This window comes from Lissotriton helveticus, chromosome 5_1 (genome assembly GCF_964261635.1).
Source record: "Lissotriton helveticus chromosome 5_1, aLisHel1.1, whole genome shotgun sequence".
Classification (NCBI taxonomy): Eukaryota; Metazoa; Chordata; class Amphibia; order Caudata; family Salamandridae; genus Lissotriton; species Lissotriton helveticus.
The window spans coordinates 140,803,155-140,823,206 of record NC_136065.1 but is presented as its reverse complement, the minus strand read 5'-3'; the positions used below and the strand labels follow the sequence as shown (position 1 = coordinate 140,823,206).

Below are 20,052 nucleotides of genomic sequence, written 5' to 3'. Positions count from 1 at the left end.
GCGCATGCGCATTCCAGAGTCCAGTTACCTTCACCGGTGACAGCAGCCCGAATCAGCGGAAAACCCTTACTTGGGCAATCGAGCATTTCCGGCCCGGCCCCTTAACTAGCAATTAGGTAACTAATTAACTTCATGTGCGAAGTATAAATAACTCGCAAAGGGGATCGCATATCATTCCAGCGGAGCCGCGGATGGGGAAACACTGAAATCGACTCGCACTGAATCCGTGAGTATGGTAGATAGCGCTGTACAACCAAGAAATATCGAGTAAGTACAACAACTAGGCTCACTGTATTTATCGCTCATAGGTTGCATATTGGCAAGACAACCCCAGACGTTCGAGAGGCTCATGAAGTACACTATTCAGTGAAGACGAGTATGCCAAAAAACCTTTTTCGCCCACCTAAAAGTTTTAATCATCACATCAATAGAGTGTGTGTTTTTTGTTATATGTGTGTGTGTCATGTCTTTGTTCCCTTTTTTTACAGGGTTAATCGTCACTGGTAGTCAGACCATAACTACATAGTGAGCACAACCTGCATGACGTTTTTTTCTAGGTGATTGCACCTGCTAGAATGTCGGCGAGGGCATTATTGATGTTCTTCTGCTTTTTTTCTTTCTTTTTCCTTAGGTAAAGCAAATAGCCAATTACTAATATTATCGCTGTAGGCACATTGTAGCCTATCAATATTTTTCACTTTTTTGTAAATATCTACACAAATTTTATACAGTGAAACGTAAGTAAGGTGGGGAATTTGTGCACCCCGTCCTGAAGAAGGAGTTGATCTCCGAAACATGTCGACGCACACAAGAGGTGATGTACATTAACACAACAACAACACCTCGCACTTCACCATTTTAATAGTACCAGCCCGGGGGCCTAATAAAAGTTTTTTAGTTTCACCCCACGAGCCAGGCACTTTTTAATCTCACTCACCCCACCACTCACTCAGTAAAACTCTCACATGCACCACACATAGTCATTGATTAAAGTGCTCCCGCGTAGTCGTAGGTCGCAGCTCGCCGCATCCTGTAGAGGGGTGCGAAGACCCCAATGATGAAGCATGACACCAAGGGTCCTTTTGGTGTGTGAGGGGTATTTTAAAAACACTAAGTGCTCCTTATCATAATAGAGAAGACTTTCAGCCACCCCAGGTGGATTCCTTTTGTTTATATATGCCTACTAAGGGAGTACGAATCCACTCGTAAGACTCTCTCTCCCCCCTTCTGTTATTTACTATTCAAGGGGAAAAGCAGCACATGATGCAGAGAGCAACAGGGACACCAGTGTGGTAGTGGGAGAATTTGGGGTGGAAGAGAAGCACACATGAGCACTGGTGCATGCATTTGAGAAGAGAGAGCTGGAAAACACATGCACTGTCACAAAGGTGATAATGAAAACTAAAAAAGTTGTTCCCTAAAAGTAAGCAGTGGAAAGATACAGGTCAGCAATCAAAAACATGGTAAAGAGGTTATGTTCCAGGGGAGGGACAAACACAAGAAAAAGGAAGGAAAGCCACTGAAAAAGAAGCAAAAAAAAGAGTGACAATAAAGCCAACTAATGGAAGCAATGGACAGCATTTAACAAATTGTATGTGTTTGGGATAGCTCGCAAGAAATCTTTTGCAAAAAGACACCAGCAACAGCTCTCTGGTAGGCAAGACCTAAATATGAGAAGTGTTCTACCATGTTATGTTATGTTAAGGGGTGTTTGTATAGCGCACTGACCTATCCCCAATACCCCGCTCCCACCGAAGGTCCACAGTTGCTGTGACACCGTATAGAAGCCCAAGGGACGTTTGTCATCTTTCAGAACTGTAACCTAATAAAAAATGCTGAATACCAAACTATCCTCTTATTTCTTTAACCCCCTCACCATCAACACTATTTAATGAGAAAGTTCTTCAGTTACGAAGTGGAACCATGTACCCTAATAATTAGAACTGCTCCCCACTAATCTTATCTCACAATTTATCGCAGGATGTTCCACTTCTGGTTAATCTTGCGTATAAGAGCAGCTACACCAAACATCAGTTTAGCAGAGTATCATGAATAGGTAATTACAACCACTCAATAATCTAGATCGGGGCAAAGTTAAAGGGTTTTAATACAGAACTCTCAAAATCAGGTGGTACAGAATAAATGATGCCATGAAGGTTCAAATGCCCAGTTATACAGAGTAATCAAAATCACAAATAATTCTAAGTCCCAAATGAGCAGCATAATCAAGAAAGGGTTGGACAGCTTCTCTAGTAGTAACGGAAATTCTCTAAAAGTCTTCTGATTCACCCCCAGAACTAGGGGGTTCCTATACACTGTTCTTGCATACAAAATTAGCTAAAACCACAGATTAGGCATGGTATGATCTCACATATCAATTCCTCGGCTAATCAAATAAATCCATGTCAACAACATTATATGTTAGCAATATCCAATTTTCTAAGAAAGCATCCTGTTTTCCATGTCACTGTCAATCTGAAATGTTTTGACTAAAATATGCAACATTAATCAAAAGCTGTTCTTAATGACATAAAACTGGACTGAGCAATCGAAGCACAGCAGAAGAACCTTGAGATATTGTTACAGTTAGGAACATCAGAAGGTTCATTCAGAGCACAACAGGAAAATTACATCAACTTGTCTTCATTCTGCAGAGTCGTGGGAAGAGAATATATGCATGGAAATCTGATGGTAGAGGGGTAACTGGAGTAGTGAAAAAAGAAACAATAGCAGTGTCTATGTTATCCAATATTCAGTTTTCTCCAAAATGGGGGTCAACTAAATTATTTTAATAAACACACTTCTAAACCTCATATTAAACTTATTTTAACTGAAATTAAATTAATTCGGCATTTATGATTTGGTTCAGACATAAACATTATTAATACTTAATATTATTTGTCACACAAAAATATGTTTCTTAAAAAACAGTCTAACACACCCTTCTGGATGAACCTAATTAACTCCTCGCTGCCCTACAAAGCTGTGTCCTGGAGTGCCTAAAAATAGATCTGGTCTCCGCCCCTAATGAAAGAAACAGGAGTGGAAATTATAGTGTAATTTAAACAATATCCTCCCTATTTCCAACCTTCTTATAAATGCAAAATCCTAGAAAGCTTCCCAGAAACTCAGCTCCTAGGTGAAAATGGTCTCATTAATAATAATCTTCAATCTGGCTAAGATCAGGAAGAAGCATGGAAACAGCAATTTAAATTTTTTTTTTGATCATACGCTAGAAATCACAGTGGCATCCAACTATAGAGGACAATGCAACATCTCAAATGTAACCCGCTTCAAACAGAGTTTCTCCCATCTCTTCTCCTAACTTCATCCTCCAGCTTCATATCCGGTTCTTTGCATTTTTAAACAAGCCAGATCACCAGGCTTCTTCTTGCACAATAATATGAACCAGGAGCACACATCAACTCTCTGGATAAAGCATCAGCTCAGGCTACGATCAAAGATGGAAAGATACTAGAGCAGTCCTTCCCAGAGAGTGTTCCCAGGTGCTGGAACTCTAAAACTCCAGTCAACAGGACTTTATCCTGCTATGATTTATTGCAAATGGAAGTGATATGTCTGTGGTTTTAATGCCCTTCCGACACGAACTTTTAACTTTGGATGGTCTACGTTCTGTAATCAAGACCTGGATCTAGCAACATTATTCAGACTGTCTTTATTATGTTGATAGCATGCTACTATATTTTCCATTAATATATCTATATTATATGTAGTGTCCATTCATGTGACATCTAACTTCATTTATTGTGTGATATCTTCTCCGTAGTCTGCTTTATATATTGTAATAGTTAGGTCGTCTCTCGTTGTACCTTGCAACTTGTAATATTGCCTCATGCAATCAGCTCTGTCACCTGTTGGGTCCAGTTTGTGCTTTAGAAAACTGGCAATGAAATAAGCAACAGATGTCCGCTGACTGTTCTCCACTTTCATTCCCCTATCTTGAACCCCTGAGTCCTCCACCCACACCGATGAAAAAGTGTGCTACCTGAGCATAATTTATGATAGTGAAATCTTAATCCCCTCAAATTACTGCTGTATTATTATGCATTATTCAGACTACTCCTGTGACAAACTCCCCAGACAACTGTTTTGACCCTTGCATCATAATCTCCAAACTTAACTTAAGGCTGTCTCTTACTGGGCTCTCCGAGCTTCAAGGAGTACAGGATCAGGTAGGTCACCTCATCTTTTTTCCGTGACGCAAGTATGTATTAACCTAGCTATTCTTTGGCTCCTAAATAAGGAACCTAGGATCCTGAAGCTCCCCTCAGAACACCACAGTAATGCCCAACTTAGCATGGACACATGAGCAGCACAAGTGGGTGCAGCCTAGAACTCTTGGGCTCAAGCAAACCAGCACTCACAGCCTCCTAATTAGCTGGGACCAAGACATGCCATCTGCTCAAGACACTACATCAGCAATAAGGCGATTCATGGCCACAGCCTTGCATCCATCCCTCAACCCTTGCAGCCCTAATAGTCTACCAATGCCTGTGGTCAGAGAGCTTACCAACTAATCTTCTGTCCATCTATCAATCTAGTATTAAAGAATTTATGGATCAAATCTCTATTAATTTTTCAAGGTAACACACTCACTGGCGAGGATTCAGCGGTATCAACCAACTTGATGTCCACTACAAAACACTTCCATGCAACTCTCTTCTTTGCCCCTCTCCCTGGGTCATCGGTGTGTATTTATCCCAGTTAAATGAATTTTAGGGCAAAAGTTTCAATTCCCAGGGAAGCAGCCTCAGTTCTCCCTATTATTGTTACGTCTAGTCTACGTCTATTTCGGGATATGTTCATGAATGGAAGTTATACGCAAAACCTTGAAATAGGGAAGGTATATCAATTTTCTAAATACCGAAACTTAAAGAATGCATAGTCAGATCCCTAAATATTACAGGACATTGTGAATGTCTCGTACACAACAAGACATTAATGAATCCCGCATACAAAGACAGAATTGCCTCTTAGGAATGCAGAAACCTTTGCACAATGGTGTAAGGGTGCCTGCACTGGTGCTAGGCAGTCTCAAGGTGCCAAGGCAGCTAGAGAGCTAAAGGGCACCATATTTTAGTAGATATAGCTCTGTTCAGCTCTCTCCCCTTCATGCAACTTTGCTTGCTGCTCTGCGCTGCATGAACTTATAGTAAATATGTCCCCATGTGTCCTTTAACAAGGCTTCCTCATCTTTCTTTTTCCTACTGGCTTGGTTCACACAAGACTAAAGATGTGGTCCAGTGAAATATATTTGTAGTAACAGATAGTAACAGTTTCCTTTCACGTACCACCTTTCCCATCAATTGACTGCAACATTCTGTCTAATTCTAACTCAAAACCATGTCACTCTAATTAAGAAACACATTGTGTTGCTATTTATGTGCATTGCAGGATTTATTAAGCTTTTTGATGGAGCTACTTGTCTACATTTTAGAATGGTAGATCAAATAGTAAGGGATTACTAGGCTGAGGCGGTGTTACCAAGAGCTGTTTACTACAGGGGTCTAGAGGCTTAATCTTACTGTTAGACCTAAAATTAACCACCAAGTCTCTTTACCACTAGACTCTTAGGGAAGCAAAGATGTTACTTACCTGAAATCATCCGTTTGCCGCATTTTACAACCCTCTGCCCTGCCCCTCCCCCACCCCACATCACCGCCCAGTGGCACGCCCTATACGGGCCGTGGCTGGCTCTCAACAGACATTGAGTGACATGTAACTCATTACAGTCTATCATGTGCTGAGTGTACACCGCTCTCTGTTCTTCTCAATGTAGAGCTGAGTGAACACCATTTCCTGTTCCTCTCAACATAGACTGACTGAACACAGCTCTCTGTTCTTCTCAGCATAGAACTGACTGAACACAGCTCTCTGTTCTTCTCAGCATAGAACTGACTGAACACAGCTCTCTGTTCTTCTCAGCATAGAGCTGAGTGAACACAGCTGTTAGAAATTGGTTTACAGTTTGAGTGGGGTGTAAGCCTTGGTCAAGCAGCAACCACAATCCTAGTCAGGGTAAGGTACAAGCAAACCCTCAAATTAACCTGTGCTCAAACAAGGGACGCTTAGCACAGAACAGTCAGGCTTACCTTAGAGGAGCCAATGTGCAAAGTATTTGTGCAACACTTAAAACAATAAAACAGTGAAAACACCACACAAAAAGATTAATTAATAAAAACAAGACCAAAACGACAAAAATCCAATCAGTAGAACTGGAGATATTGAATGTTTCTTTTTTTGGGGAAAATAGTGCCAAAAGGCATAAAGCGCAGACTGTGGATATCTGGACGTGTAGGACTGGAACAAAGTCCCAAGTTCACACCTGGGAGCTTAGACAATTCACAAATTGCAATTCACAGGGTGTGATCTATATGATTACTTGTCCTTGTAATTTACATTACATAGGAATGACTACCCACAAAATCAAGACCAGGATCTGTGAACATCGCAGTAACCTCAGGTGTGGGCGCGCTACCACAAAAATGTCAGTTCACTACATGGAACTAAAACACACAGTGAACGATTACAACTGGTTTATCTTGGAACAAATGAATCAAGAATCCCTACTATTTGAAAAAGAACAAGGATGGGTGTTTAGATGGAAAACACACAGCTAAGGTTTGAATGAAAATATCCCCTGGGGTCACTTTACTAAATGTCCATTGACTAAGGAGTATGTTAGACCTGCTGAGAAGTTTATATTCCATAATTTCTTTTCTTTTCTAACTGACCCACTGATCTCTCATATCTTTATAATATACTACTGGTACTAACATAAGTAGTTACCAAGAAATAACATACTAACATTTGTATATTTTGTATTTTGTATCTTTTGCCCCCAGTAACGGCACCCTATAAGTATAAAAATAGAGTTTTCCGCCTTCCTTCTTTCTTTAAACGAAACGAGGAAGTTGTTCCAATATAAGGCTGCCATTTTGAAAGTCATTGTTTTAGTCGTTTCCCAAACAACGATGACGCTGACGTCTGCCTGACTACGTGTCTGTATTTTACAGAGCCGGCCTCACTCGCATTAATCCTCGTAGCCACGGGCAGGCCATTGTCCCCGCAAGAAAGGGTGTACCCTTGATGCAGTAAGTATGGCACAGTCGACGTCTTCAGTAAGAACGGTTTCTCAAGAAACCAAAGTAACAATTACAAAATTGTAACTTTACTCTCTCATAACAGAGTGTGACTACAGGCGTCCCTTCCCCCCGTTTTGACCCATGAAGCAAAAGTTAAGCTTCAAACATGTATGTTCTGCATTTTACCTATTCTATGAGCACTACCATTCATCCCCAACAATTCTGTTGTGCTGATCACCTGCTCTGCTTTACAGTAAGACATTTGAAAATTGTCAATAAAGTGAATATTCTACATGAATTCCTCATATGGGCCCAGGCCGCCGATCCTTTTAAACCCTAGGAGCATGTGCAAAATAGCAGTAGTCAGCTTGGCAATTAAGTGCACATTTTTCATAAGGGCTGCAACTAACAGACCATTTAGATCCTAATATATGTGCCAAAGTAGCAGCATTGGAAACACCTTTAAAATGAAGAAAATATCATTAGCCACTCTCTATCGTGTATATATTTATTATGCCAGATCCGAGCCGACAAAAGGATCTCGAGATATAACATACCACAGTTCTATAAGTGTCATTGCTGAGAAACCTGTAAGCCTCAATATGCCGGCTTGTACCCAATTCCCTACACAAAGACGTTATCCACTTCGCTCTTTGGTATCCATAAGCCGGACAAAAGAATAATATATGTATTATTGCCTCTGGGACACCTTGACAGGGGCGACAATCATCTCCCATAGGTATTACATCAACTCACTTACTACAAAAGGCTCTCGTAGGAAGGCATTTGTATCTAAATAGCATATACAATTTACAGGCAAGTGGAGGAGTCATTTTGTCAACCATACTCCCATATCAAAGAAAAGGTTTAAAATCAAACTCCACTGCCAGTGATCATGTGCAACTAAGAACAATTTGAACAGACACATATTCCCAGTAAAATGCTTTTAAAGCCCCCTTCGAGAGTGAACTCAATTCCTCTGGGGAAACCCAAAATCTCCCCAGGACCAATTTTTCCCACTAGCGCTTTAACAAAGCTCAACCACAGTATTTTCTGAATATAAGCAGGGGACACGAGATAACTTAGACTCTCACGATATACTCTTAAAGCAGTTGAGGTCCATAAATGGTGCCAATAAATCAAAGGTGTGCTCTCAACTTTCTGTACGGTTTCTTAATTTTCATATCCAGGCATACAGGAGTCAATGTAGTACTCAATGGGAGTGCCAAAAGAGATCTAATACATTTATTTTCCACCACTGTCAATATGCTGGTGTCCGCATACCCGCATATTTCCAAGCCATACAGCGATGCTCCCAAAGCCCTTATATTGTAAATCTCCAGGGCCGGGCAAACTATATTAGGCATAGTCTTATTATTACTCTTGGATGTGTTCACAATATGCTGTATAATTGTGATTTTTGCACTTGTAGAGCCCAGTCTAAATTTGCGGTTAGTCTTAACACCAGCTAAGCCAAATTTGAATTCAATTCAATTGAATCCTCTCCAATGTTCAAATTACATTTGCATTTCTTTCACTTTGCAGTGTTGAAAATCATAAATTTGCTATTAGAGTTATTTATCTGTACAAAATGTGTTAACATTTGCCAGAAGCTCCTGTAAATCCTGTTTTTTGGGGGGGAGCAGTAGAGTGTTATCAGCAAAAGGAGGGCAGGCACCATTTTTGGAGAATCACACCCATCCTTGTCCAGCCATTCCACAACCCCACTTATATACAGAGAAACAAAGCAGGGTCCAGGACACAACCTTGTCTAACTCCGCTCTTGATCATTATTGGGTAAGGTAGCTGGCCCTAGTCCCCCCCACCTAAGTCGTACATAGTTTTCTGCATTTAGGCACACAAGAATGGCCAACAGATTAGGGAGAATATCCATCCTGTCCAAAACCATCCACATCTTTGCCCAAGGAACCAAGTCAAATACTTCAAGTAATTCAACAAAAGTCACATACCGTCTGCCCCTTTTGATTGCTTCAGTAATCCAATAGATACAGTTAAAACAAAAGATCTGATCCATAGTGCTTATGCCACATCTAAAACATGCCTGGAGATCCCCAAACACATCATAATCCTTCATACATTCTTGGAGATGTGCTAGCACCAGTTTGCAGAAAATCTTCTGCAATGCATCTACCAAACTAATTGCCCAATAATTACTTGGGTCATTATGTTGGCCCTTGGCATATATAGGAATGATCTCTGCCATGTGCCAAGATAATGGTATCTCCATGCCCTTCAGGACTGAATTTGATCGATGGTTAGTGTAAAGGCCCCACACATCTGGATGGCCCAGGTAAAAGTCACTGGTGATCTTGTCAGGTCCTGCTGCTCTTAATGTTAGGCTAGCCTTAATGGTCACCAATGGTTTTGCTTAGCTCATATTCCAAAGTACTTTGATTTTTAGGTTTGGTAGCCAGAGACGGATTTAACATCCCAGCATGATTACTCTACACCCAAATATAAGTTACTAAGTGGACCACCCAATTCTTGGGTTGGACAAAATATTCCAGTTCCTCTGGGTAAAACTGACTCTCATTGCAGCTATTTTCCAAAAATGTTCTGATGTCTTTAATATTCATGGCTCAATGCAAGTTTTCCCATATGGTATTCTCCAAGACTTACAGCTTTGGCCAATTCCCCGTACAGATCATCAAAACACTCCTGCACTCAGATTTCACTGCAGTTATTGAGCCTGCTTTCGCTGTCCTACATGCTTTGTTGAACCAAGGTACTTCATTTCAGTTTTTAGAATCACCCCTTTTTTTCTTGGGCTAAAAGATCTTTAATCATTAAAACGGTACTTCATGGTCTTCCTGAAGGTTTATTACTCTTTCCTCGGGGAAAGGTCTTTCAATTTTTCTACCTCTTCCTCAACCTTACAAACAAATACCCCCAGAACCTCTGGGTTCTTAGCTACCCATTTCCACCGGATGCCTTTACCATTGTTGGTATGAGAAATATTCCCTGCAGATGTACTACCTATAATCCGAGGTCTTACCGCAGTGTTTTACAATAGAGTCAAGCACAGGGCATTGTGATCATTATCAACCCTATCTATTACAATCATCTCATGTAAAAAAAGAAACATAACTTCATATCAATTAAAAAGTAATCAATTCGGTTACAGTGGCCCAGTCTAAGTGTGCCTACCTTCACTATCTGAGGGAGTTCTCCCATTTGCTGCTCTTAGATTAGATCTTAATGTCAATGCCGTTCATTGCACCGGCCTTGGTGTCCTTTTCAATGGAGGCAGCTCCAACTGGGGAAGTCTCCACTTAATATCATGTTCAGATGTTAGGTCAGAGGGGCCACCACCAATGGTTCAATGGTTGTGTTTAGATCTCCTGCTGCTATTAGATTACCTTTCTCAGTTATCTCTAATAGGGTATTCTTGAGCATGTTGATAACCTTGGACTCAACAGTCAAGTGCCACCCGGTTATATACATTAAATATACTCAAAGAGATGCCAGAGGGGAGGTCCACCCAACATCCAGTATATCAAAAAAGAATCAACGGGGATAGGTCTAATTTTCCACTGGAGTGCAGTATTAACCCAAATCACTAAACGCCTGAAGGTCTTACCCTTCCTGACTGAGCAGCATTTAACACCTTAACTGCTCATGACGAGCTCAGCTCATCATGAGGCACGGTGGCGCTGTGCTCATGACGAGCTGAGCTCGTCATGACTCGCGCGGCGCTCACACGCTGGGATAATTCCCCTGCTGTGCTGAGCTGAGCGTTCCAAGAAAACGGGTGTGGTCTGAACGAGCTCAGCTCGTCATGAGCACAGCGCCACTGTGCAGCGTGACGAGCCGAGCTCGTCACAAGCACTGTGGCGCTGCATGCGCCCCCTGCCCCCAGCGCCGCGGGGAAATTAGCCCTGCGGCGAAGGGGTTAAGCAATATGATGTCAACCCATTCCTGAACTTAGGAGCTATACGCCAAGTCTCGTGGAAGAGACTTATATCCTGCCCATCTTTGAACTGCCCCAATTATATTTCAGCCATCTTCCAACTGAGTCCAGCCTCATTCCAAGACAGGACTTTGATCCGATTAGACTGCCCAAAGTTGGCTTTGAGAAGGTCATATAGGATTGAGGCCTCTCCCAACCCAGAATTATTAATGACCCCATTATCATTTACCAAAGGGTATTCACCATCATTTGCCCCCACAGAATATTCCCCACATTCTCTTCTTTCTGCAAAAAAGTTCTTACTTTCTCTGTGTGATGAATAATATATAGCTGATGACCACTGCTCTCTGTTCCCCTCTATAAGAAACTGCTGAACACCAGGCCCGGTTCCTTTCAATATTGTAGTGAATGAGCCACTTTAGTGGTCTGATGATCTGTGATGACCCTCGATCACCACCATTGTGTACTGACTTTAGTGTGCTATGTTCCTTCAGCCTTAATGTAGGGTGGTCTTGCAATAGAATAATCTTGCCAAAGAATAGAAGGTGTGGGATGTCAAGGTGCAGTGTTGTTGGTGATGGTGCACACATGTGCTCCATAGGGGATACTGAGGGATTAAGTGCATAGTGTTATTTGAGTTAGGTGAATTATGACTTTAGCCTATTGGCTTTGACGTGGTATAATAGCATTCTGCTTTCCAAGTAGTAGAGGCCTATGCTTGAGCAACTCCATTTTCTAAACTGCAGCCATCTTCTGAGCCTCTGTAGGTGCGAGGTGATATTTGAGATTACATGTGTTATTCACCGGCAGTGAACCAGAGCAGACCAGTTCTTATCAGGAGGAATGTGCCTTCTTCGCATTGGCGCCATAAAAAAATGCTCGGCCAGCTGCTGTTGGGTGCCTGGTGTGGAAGGGTACAGGAATCTTGTGAGAAAGGTAGGCGGGTTCTTCCAGAAGCTTCGATAGAGGATAGAGTTCTATATTAGAGAAAGGGGGTCCGAGAGATGCTCAGCTTCAGAGAGTTTCTGAGAGAGAGAGAAAGTTTCTGAGAGGCAGAGAGCTTCTGAGATGCTGAGAGATGCTGATATGCTGAGCTGAGATGCTGGTCTGGTGTTTTGGCGGTCTGGTGATACATCACGGGGCAGACGTGCAGACGTGTGTGTGCCACAGAGAGTCCGGAACCAACCAGTGAGGGAAAGAGAGACTTACCCATCTTCAGATGACAAGACGCCTAAGATTATGGCGAGGTGTTCGATGTATATCTAACTTTATCGAACTATGCTTTTATTTTCAGGCTCTATGTATATCTATGTGCTGATGATTGCTGCTAATGTTTACTGTGAGGTTTAGTTATTTCTTTCTTTTGTCATCCTATTATCATGTAATAAAGAAACCCTAGAGCATATCATTTGTTGGTATTCCTTGTGAGGGAAGGTTGAGACCCCTTTTTTTTGCCAAGTACTTACAGAGGGATGGGTGATTCCCCTCTAATGGGTAATTGTTGATATGGAAGGGAAAGTGCCTCCCATCAGGGATGTCTAAATTACATTGCCAGGAGGAGCATGCGTTGTTTATCCTCTTAGATTGGGAGGTGTTGTGACTTGTTGTTATTTGCGAGCTCCTCAGCAATGGTCTTATATGTTGTCAGTGTTTTATTCCTTTCTTGGGTAAGTATGGTGAAATGTGGTGTCTTTATGTAACCTGAGAAAGGGTGTGGTAAGTAATGACCTGGTGACTGACAGAAGCACCAAAACATATACCTCACTACATTCGCCTCAATGTGAAGGTGGTAAACACCATTCACAAAACCATTTATGAGTGTGGGAATTAGTACTATAGGAGTACTCTTTTATGGACTCTTCCATGCCTTTGTGAAATGACCGCAAAACATCAAACTCTTTAGTAGTAAAAGTGCAAAGTCAGCACAGTCCTTTCTGTTTGTACTAACTACAAATGACTATTACCTGAAAATTTCCATTTTATATCCATTTTAGATGTCATGGGGTGAAATTCCCAAAGGCATGGAAGAGTAAGTAATAGACTGTACAGGAGTATTCCATTACCTACTCCAAAATGCCTTCGTGAATCGTCTCCTCTGTTTCAATGTACGAATACTTCTCTCTGTCTCTCAATACGAATACTCCTCTCTGTCCCTCAATATGCAGGCGAGTAAACTCGCTTCTAGCTCTTCTGAATCAAATCTTTCAGATCACCCTGTACGCAAGAAGACAATAATTTGCATGTTTATATTTTATTCCCAAATTCCTCTCCACCATCTTAAAAGTTATATCATCTTTAAAGGGTAGAACAGCATTAAGATTTGTGTGGATCTTCATACATCACATATCATGACGGGCATGCAAGTGACTCACTTGTAGTACTCGGCGGACATGTCAAACTTTCCCAGGAATATGTAGGCATTGCCCAAGTTGCTGTAGGCCCGCCTCTCTGCCGCTTTGTCCCCAAACTCTTTCGCGATGGAGAGTCGCTAGAAAAGAGATTCACGAAGAGTCACTTTAGGAGAACCATTACATGTTTCAGAATACAGTGTCTGGTGGAGGTGAGGCATGAAATATATATTGACTTTACAAATCTACCAACAGGATTAATCATTTCACATCTAAGGCATAGACTTTTGTGGTGGTGAAGAGGTTAGAGGACTTCTATATGCAGATGAGCTTCTATTCTTGTGAGCTCCTCGAAAGAAGTGCTACCTATACCACTATGTGAGTTTAAAGGTCTTCCGGGCCATACAGATAACTAGGGGAAAATCTGTGGCCCGTCCAGTTACATTATCTTATCAAGAAGGTAATGTTTTGAGATGGAAATTGGGTTGTGCCAATTAAGGCATCAAGTATTTACAGGTTTGGATAAGCAGGGGTGCACCACGCTTGGCTGAATCAAATTTCTCATTGATATTGGAACTGGTGCAGATAGATTACAAAAAGTGGGAAATCTCTTCGTTTTAATATTAAACCAATAATTGACTGGAACGGAAAGATCCTGGTGAGAGCTCCTGAACCCTATATACAAAATTTATTAGAGATAGTTACATTTGGACAAAATGTTACCTGCTCATCTCAGCAGTAAACAAGATTGGACTTTACACTTGGTCCATCGCCCCTCGTCCATCATACACCATCCATCATGACGGACTGGGGATAATAAAAGAGGCGAGATGATGGAGGAGGGATGAGAGATGAGGGATGATGGATGCCAAATGATGGATGAGAAGTGACTCATGACGAGTGAGGTCTGAAAAGTGATGGATGAGGATGTCCTAAAATGGACGCTGTGCAGCAAAGGGCTTGCATTGCTGATCTTCCAGATGGGTGATCTCTCTGGGGGAGGTCTGGTCCAACCCATGGGTGTAGTTTCAGCAGGGGTGGGCTGCATAGGGCACTACCCTCTCAGATGTGTCTCCTTGAGCTACTCGTCTGGGGACTCTGAGTTGGGTGTGGATAAAGTGGGCTTGGGCTTCATCCCTAGTGAGCTGGGGAGGAATATGGGACGTTACAACGCATGCCATTACATCACATGCAGGTGCAACGCCAACCTTTACCCTGACTTTCTGTCTGGGGAGCGCTGGAAGTTGGAATTTTCTATTCCAACACCAGTGTGTGCAACAGTAGAGAAGGTGTGTACTCTTAAGCTTTGCTGGAAACAATACCACTGTAGAGCTAGGGTCCAGCGCCCATATGCCCCGGAGATACCCTTGGGTATGTGCACCGCCCTCCCACATGGTGGGGACTGGTCGGCACTTGCGGAGTGCGAGTCACTTGGAATGCATGTAGTGGGAGACCTATACGAAGATGGCGCTTTACTGCCGTATAGTGTGCCGCAGGAGAGATGTGGGCTCCCACGGGGCACTATTTAATTCACACAGCCATGGTAGCTGCCATCCAAAAATACTGGGGGAGGGGCCAATCGGAACCACCGGTGAGCTTAGCATGACAATACGTGGTAATGGCTGCAGGCACCTATAAAGCGGTCACCTGCTTATATCGTCGCATGCTTGGGGAGGGCTTGCCGCCGTTACAGAAGATACGTGATCAATGACTGACGGATATTAATAAAGAAATTCCAGACTCGGCCTGGTCACAAATAGTTAAGAGGGCATGGAAGAGCACTAGAAATGCCAGATTCCAACTAGCTCATTTCTTCATACTGCATAGGGCATATCTCACCCCGGCGCAGATACTTCAATATTTTCACGTAGACACAGCCCAGTGCCCCCGCTGTACGCTAGTGGATGCGGGCCTATTGCATATGCTATGGGATTGTCCGCATTTGGGTACGTACTGGGAAGATGTAGTGGGGTTACTTTGTAATATTACGGAGCGGCAGATTGCTCCAGACAGGGGTACCTGCCTACTGCATTGGTTCCCCCACACTAGAAAAACAAAAGTAACTAGTAAATTCCTGGATTTGGGGTTGCTGCTTGCCAAAAGGGAAATCACAACCCACTGGAAGGCTAGAGGAGGGCCCAGCTTTGCCAGATGGAAGGCTGCATTGCTTACATGGGCAGGGAGCGAGAGCATAGTTTGCCTGCAACAGGCCCAGAGATCCCACAAAGATAAGGCGCTGGAAGCAGCGCGGGCATGGGAAGGCCTGCTCATGGGCTTGAAGGCTACAGATGCGGATTCCGGCTCGGAGTCCAGCGGGCATACAGTAGATGGAGCCTCGTAAATGGTTGAGCTAATAGACAGATATAGGAGCGTGTGAGTGTAACCCCCCCCCTGCAACAGTTATGTTCTTGAACACCGACATCCGCACGGAGCCCCGTTTAACTAGTGCTGATCCAGTATATTATCACGATATGTTGAGCTGTAGTAAATGACACGCCGGTGGGAGCGGGTGGATTGAGGGTGGGGTGTGGGAGGGTGGGATAGTTTGATTTATTACTATATGGCTCTGCAACATATACATACTTACACTGCAGTTGCGTACTCCTGTGATGACATGAGAATATTGAGACTACACAGTTGTTATTCAATGGTTGGACAATACTCATCTTAACCTAATATGCCATTTATGTTATCATATATTTTATGTTATTACTACTGCCCAAGAGAGATCAGAAAGAGCACGTGTTGATATATTTGATCATTATGTAAGTTGATTGTGGTGGAAAATAATAAACAGATTTACAACAACAACAAAAAAACAGTAGAGAAGGTGTTGGAGTTAAAAACAACACCTTCTACCCACTGCTGCACACCTTTTTGTTGCAACGGCATGCGATGTAATGGCATGCGTTGTAACGGTTGCGTAGTAAAGCCTGTTTCCCGCTAGGAGCTGGTCCCTTAGAAGGATCCCTTTTGGTCAACCTCTCCTCCAGTCCTGCACACAGCGTGGCAGTGAAAACACGCACAGAGGCCTTGATGATTTCTCAGCAAGGAGCTGCTTCAGATAAATAGTTAACAAGCATTTACAATGCAACGGTTTCGCCTTTGGAAAAGTTAGAGCTATTGGCATTGTAAATGACAACCTTTTTATTTATGTGTTGGCTTTGACAACATAAATAAATGGCATTGTCATTTACAAAGCCAATAGCCGCCCATAGACATCCCATTTGCTGGCTCCTTCATGGCTCTCCTACCTTTCTCCCCTTTGTCCATGCATGCGTCATGCCTCTTCCTGTGTTTAGCTCTCCCCGAGAGCATGGATCGATTGCTCCCTCCCTCCTTAAGGAACTTTTTTAAAAATTGCATCCTTAATTACGACTCCTTTCAACAAAGGCCTTTTGAAGTTATTTCCCCTCCCGGGCTACAGGTGAGCTGTCGGATACGGAAGTTAGGCGCTGTAATACTCTATTTATATGCTGACGTTCCTGCACCCTCTCACCTTTCAAGGAAGAAAGGGGTCGGTGTCCCAGCGCGCATTTGCCCTTGTCCCCGTTTGGACCCCCACCCCGCAACTGTGGAATCGCTGCCATTGCTGAGTGGCAACACAGGAAACAAACCTCCAACTCCCTCCACACCCCAACACTCATTTCTTAAGACACGACGGACCGCCTCTCTCATGTCGGAAAGCTGGACTGACTGCATTCCAGGCCTGCACGGTGCGCCGGGAATCCCTCAGTACGTGGGGTGCTTTCGCAACGACTGTACTTCTTTCGGTAACTCCCGTGAGAACCGGAGTTTCCCTGGTCGCATTGGTGATGTTCTCCCCTTCTGGCTACATACAATATGCCCCGGGGTGAGGAAAGACACGGCCTTGCCTCTAGATTCATGATGGCAGCGCCAACCTGACGATCAAAACAGCAGATATTGTGTGCATACCGAGGCTGTTTGCTGTTCATTCCGATTGTAATCTGCGACTTCTCTTGCACCACGTCTGTCATCATGTGATCTCGTAGTGTCTTTCTGACACACATTCTACACCTCACATAAACATCACCAACAGTGCTCACGTGGAAGAACAAGCACCTTACGGGCACATCGGACAGCGGGAGGTGGGCGGGCGGGCACACGGACAGCGGGAGGGGGGGCGGGCGGCTACACGGACAGCGGGAGGGGGGGCAGGCAGGCACACGGACAGCGGGAGGGGGGGCGGGCAGAAAACAGCCAGCGGGAGGGGGGGCGGGCGGGCACACGGACAGCGGGAGGGGGGCGGGCAGAAAACAGCCAGCGGGACAGGGAACAAGACAACAATGAACACAAACCGGTGTAAAAAAAAAAAAAGTCCACGCCCACAGTGCCCACGTCTTCATGACGTTGCAGAGAGGGAAAGAATCGTCGGGAACGCCCACCAATCGCCTCGGGAAATGACGGACAGTTCTCTCTTCCAATGGCTAGCCTCCATTTATGGAGCTAGCCAATGGAAGAGAGAGGCTGAACTAAAGCACACAGTGTAACTCAAAAGATTTCGACCTGCGCCGAAAAGCTGCACGGCGCAGCTTTTCGCCAGGTCGAAACCTAAAAAGCTAAAAATGTGCTTCTATCCCTTTCCGCCCTGAGAGAAGTTTTCACTTGTTGTTTTTCTGGTCATCTAATTGAAGGTTCACAGGAGCACAGAGGTAAAATATCTTTGCTGTTATGTGGTGGGGGGAAGGCAGGGGGCAGGGAAAGTAGGAGAAATCCCAAGGTTGTTCAGTGTATTGCCTCGCTCTTGTGCTTATTTACTTGGGGATGTGGTGCGGAAGCTCAATCAAATGCGCGGGAGCAATTGTTATTTAAAAAGAATAATAAAGAAAAAAATCATTCAGCCTCCTAAACGTGGTACCAACATGCTTCCAATTTAGGGTTTACACATAGCTTAAAAATTTGCATTTTAGTATAACAGGATAGTTGTCTCATAGCAGGCAGGTATATTTAGAACAGGTATGGAGGCCTTTTTGGTTTTAATACACATCAAAGGGAAATATTATTCATATTAGAGCAAAACATGTACTACTGTTTTAATTATTATAACATAAAGAGATACGTTAAACACATAAAGATGACTAAAAAATAAAAAAGGGTAAAAAACAGAAAGAAAATAAGCATTGGCAGAAGAAAGTATAGGTCACCATCCGTTGCACCCAAGAGCACTACTTTTTAGGCAGATGTGCACTTGTGATCAGAAACAATGCCAGCAATCACACGAGAAAAGAGACAATTGCTGAAGTGAGGTGACCCATTGCTCCATGCTGTGTTGGGGGGGGGGGGGGGGGGACGGTCAGAACAACGTGTGTTCCAACATCGCAAGCGCCACCACGTTTGCCTTAACTACTCATGAGCCGTAACCACGCATATGCGTTGTTAAGGCAGGGCGCGGTCTAGCGGCTGCCTGGAATGGGCGGAAGCAGGAAGGATCGGCAGAGGAGGCAGGACGCTGTGAGGTAAGTGGGGCTGGGGCCGGGTTTTGAGGGTGGGGTGTAGTTTTTAAGGGTTGGGTGGTTTTCAGGGATGGGGCGGTCTGTGTTGTTTTCAGGGCTGTGGGGGTCGTGGAAGTTTTTAGGGCTGGGGGCAGGTTAGTTTTTAGGGCTTAAGGGGCAGGGAAGTTTATAGGGCGTGGGGGTCGTTTTAAATCTCAGGGTGGGGATTTAGGGGTCGATTTAAGGCTCAGGGTGGGGGGAGGGATTGGGATACTTTTTAGGGCTTAGGGAAGAGTGGGGTCGTTTTTAGGGCGCGAAGGAGGAGGGGGTTTGGTTTTCAGGAGGGAGGGGGGTAGGTTTAGGTCTCAGGGTTGGGGGACGGGGCGGGGTTGCACTTACATGAAAAGTCTTAACTACGCAAATGTCTTTGCAATACATGCCTTAATGCATATTTCATCGTAAAGGCATATGCGTGGTTAATACTTGCATGGTTAAGACTGTGTGGAAAAAGCATGCGTGGTAATCACATGCGTGGTTCCGTCAAACAACCTGTGTTGGGAGGTAGCAAAATGTGCCAGATTAATGACCAATAGAGGACAAGCATTTGCAATGCAATAGGTCTCGCATTTGTGAGAGTTTAAGCTCTTGGCATTGTATATGACAAATGTGCAGATTGAGGCAGTGTTGAACTAGTGAAGACATACTGATGAAGCAAAGCTTCGCATATTTTGCGGACTTGCTGTAATCATGAACCTCGTTTATGTGTAATACGGTAACAAGTGTATGTTTTACTAACATTTATATTTAGTTTGGATAAGGATCGTGAAGCTTGCACATGTGTTTTACTAAAATAATTTACTCGAGTCACCTAAAATGGCCGCCGCTTGTATTTAGTTACTGCGCATGCGTCAGCCACACTCACGTGTCCTGACGCGTCTGCAGAAGTGGAGGGAAATTTATGCGCAGGCGTAATACATAGCTGTGCCCATCATGTGGTACTGCTCGTGCCACTGCCACTGTCATCGTTTCTATGTAGCTAACATATAGATTGCATAAGTATATTTCTTGATGATAAGTTAGAAGTACAAACCCTGTGATGTGTTTTCATGATGACATTATTATGTATTAATTTGTTTTCGCTTACTTTTCATGTACCGCGGGGAATGGGGGTCTGAGAGAGAGGAGAGCCATATTGGAGGTCCCTTCTGCGCCTG

At 43.6% G+C, this 20,052-nt stretch overlaps 1 protein-coding gene across 3 annotated transcripts in view; it reads right to left on the bottom strand.

The window, feature by feature from the left end:
- Window positions 1-20,052, bottom strand: part of LOC144754271 (G-protein-signaling modulator 1-like) — a 764,693-nt gene that overhangs the window by 425,340 nt on the left and 319,301 nt on the right. For all 3 annotated transcript variants that reach the window (XM_078641901.1, XM_078641898.1, XM_078641900.1), the window contains exon 6: window positions 13,410-13,525. In XM_078641901.1, coding sequence (XP_078498027.1) covers window positions 13,410-13,525 — 116 coding nt within the window. The remainder of the gene's footprint in view (window positions 1-13,409; window positions 13,526-20,052) is intronic.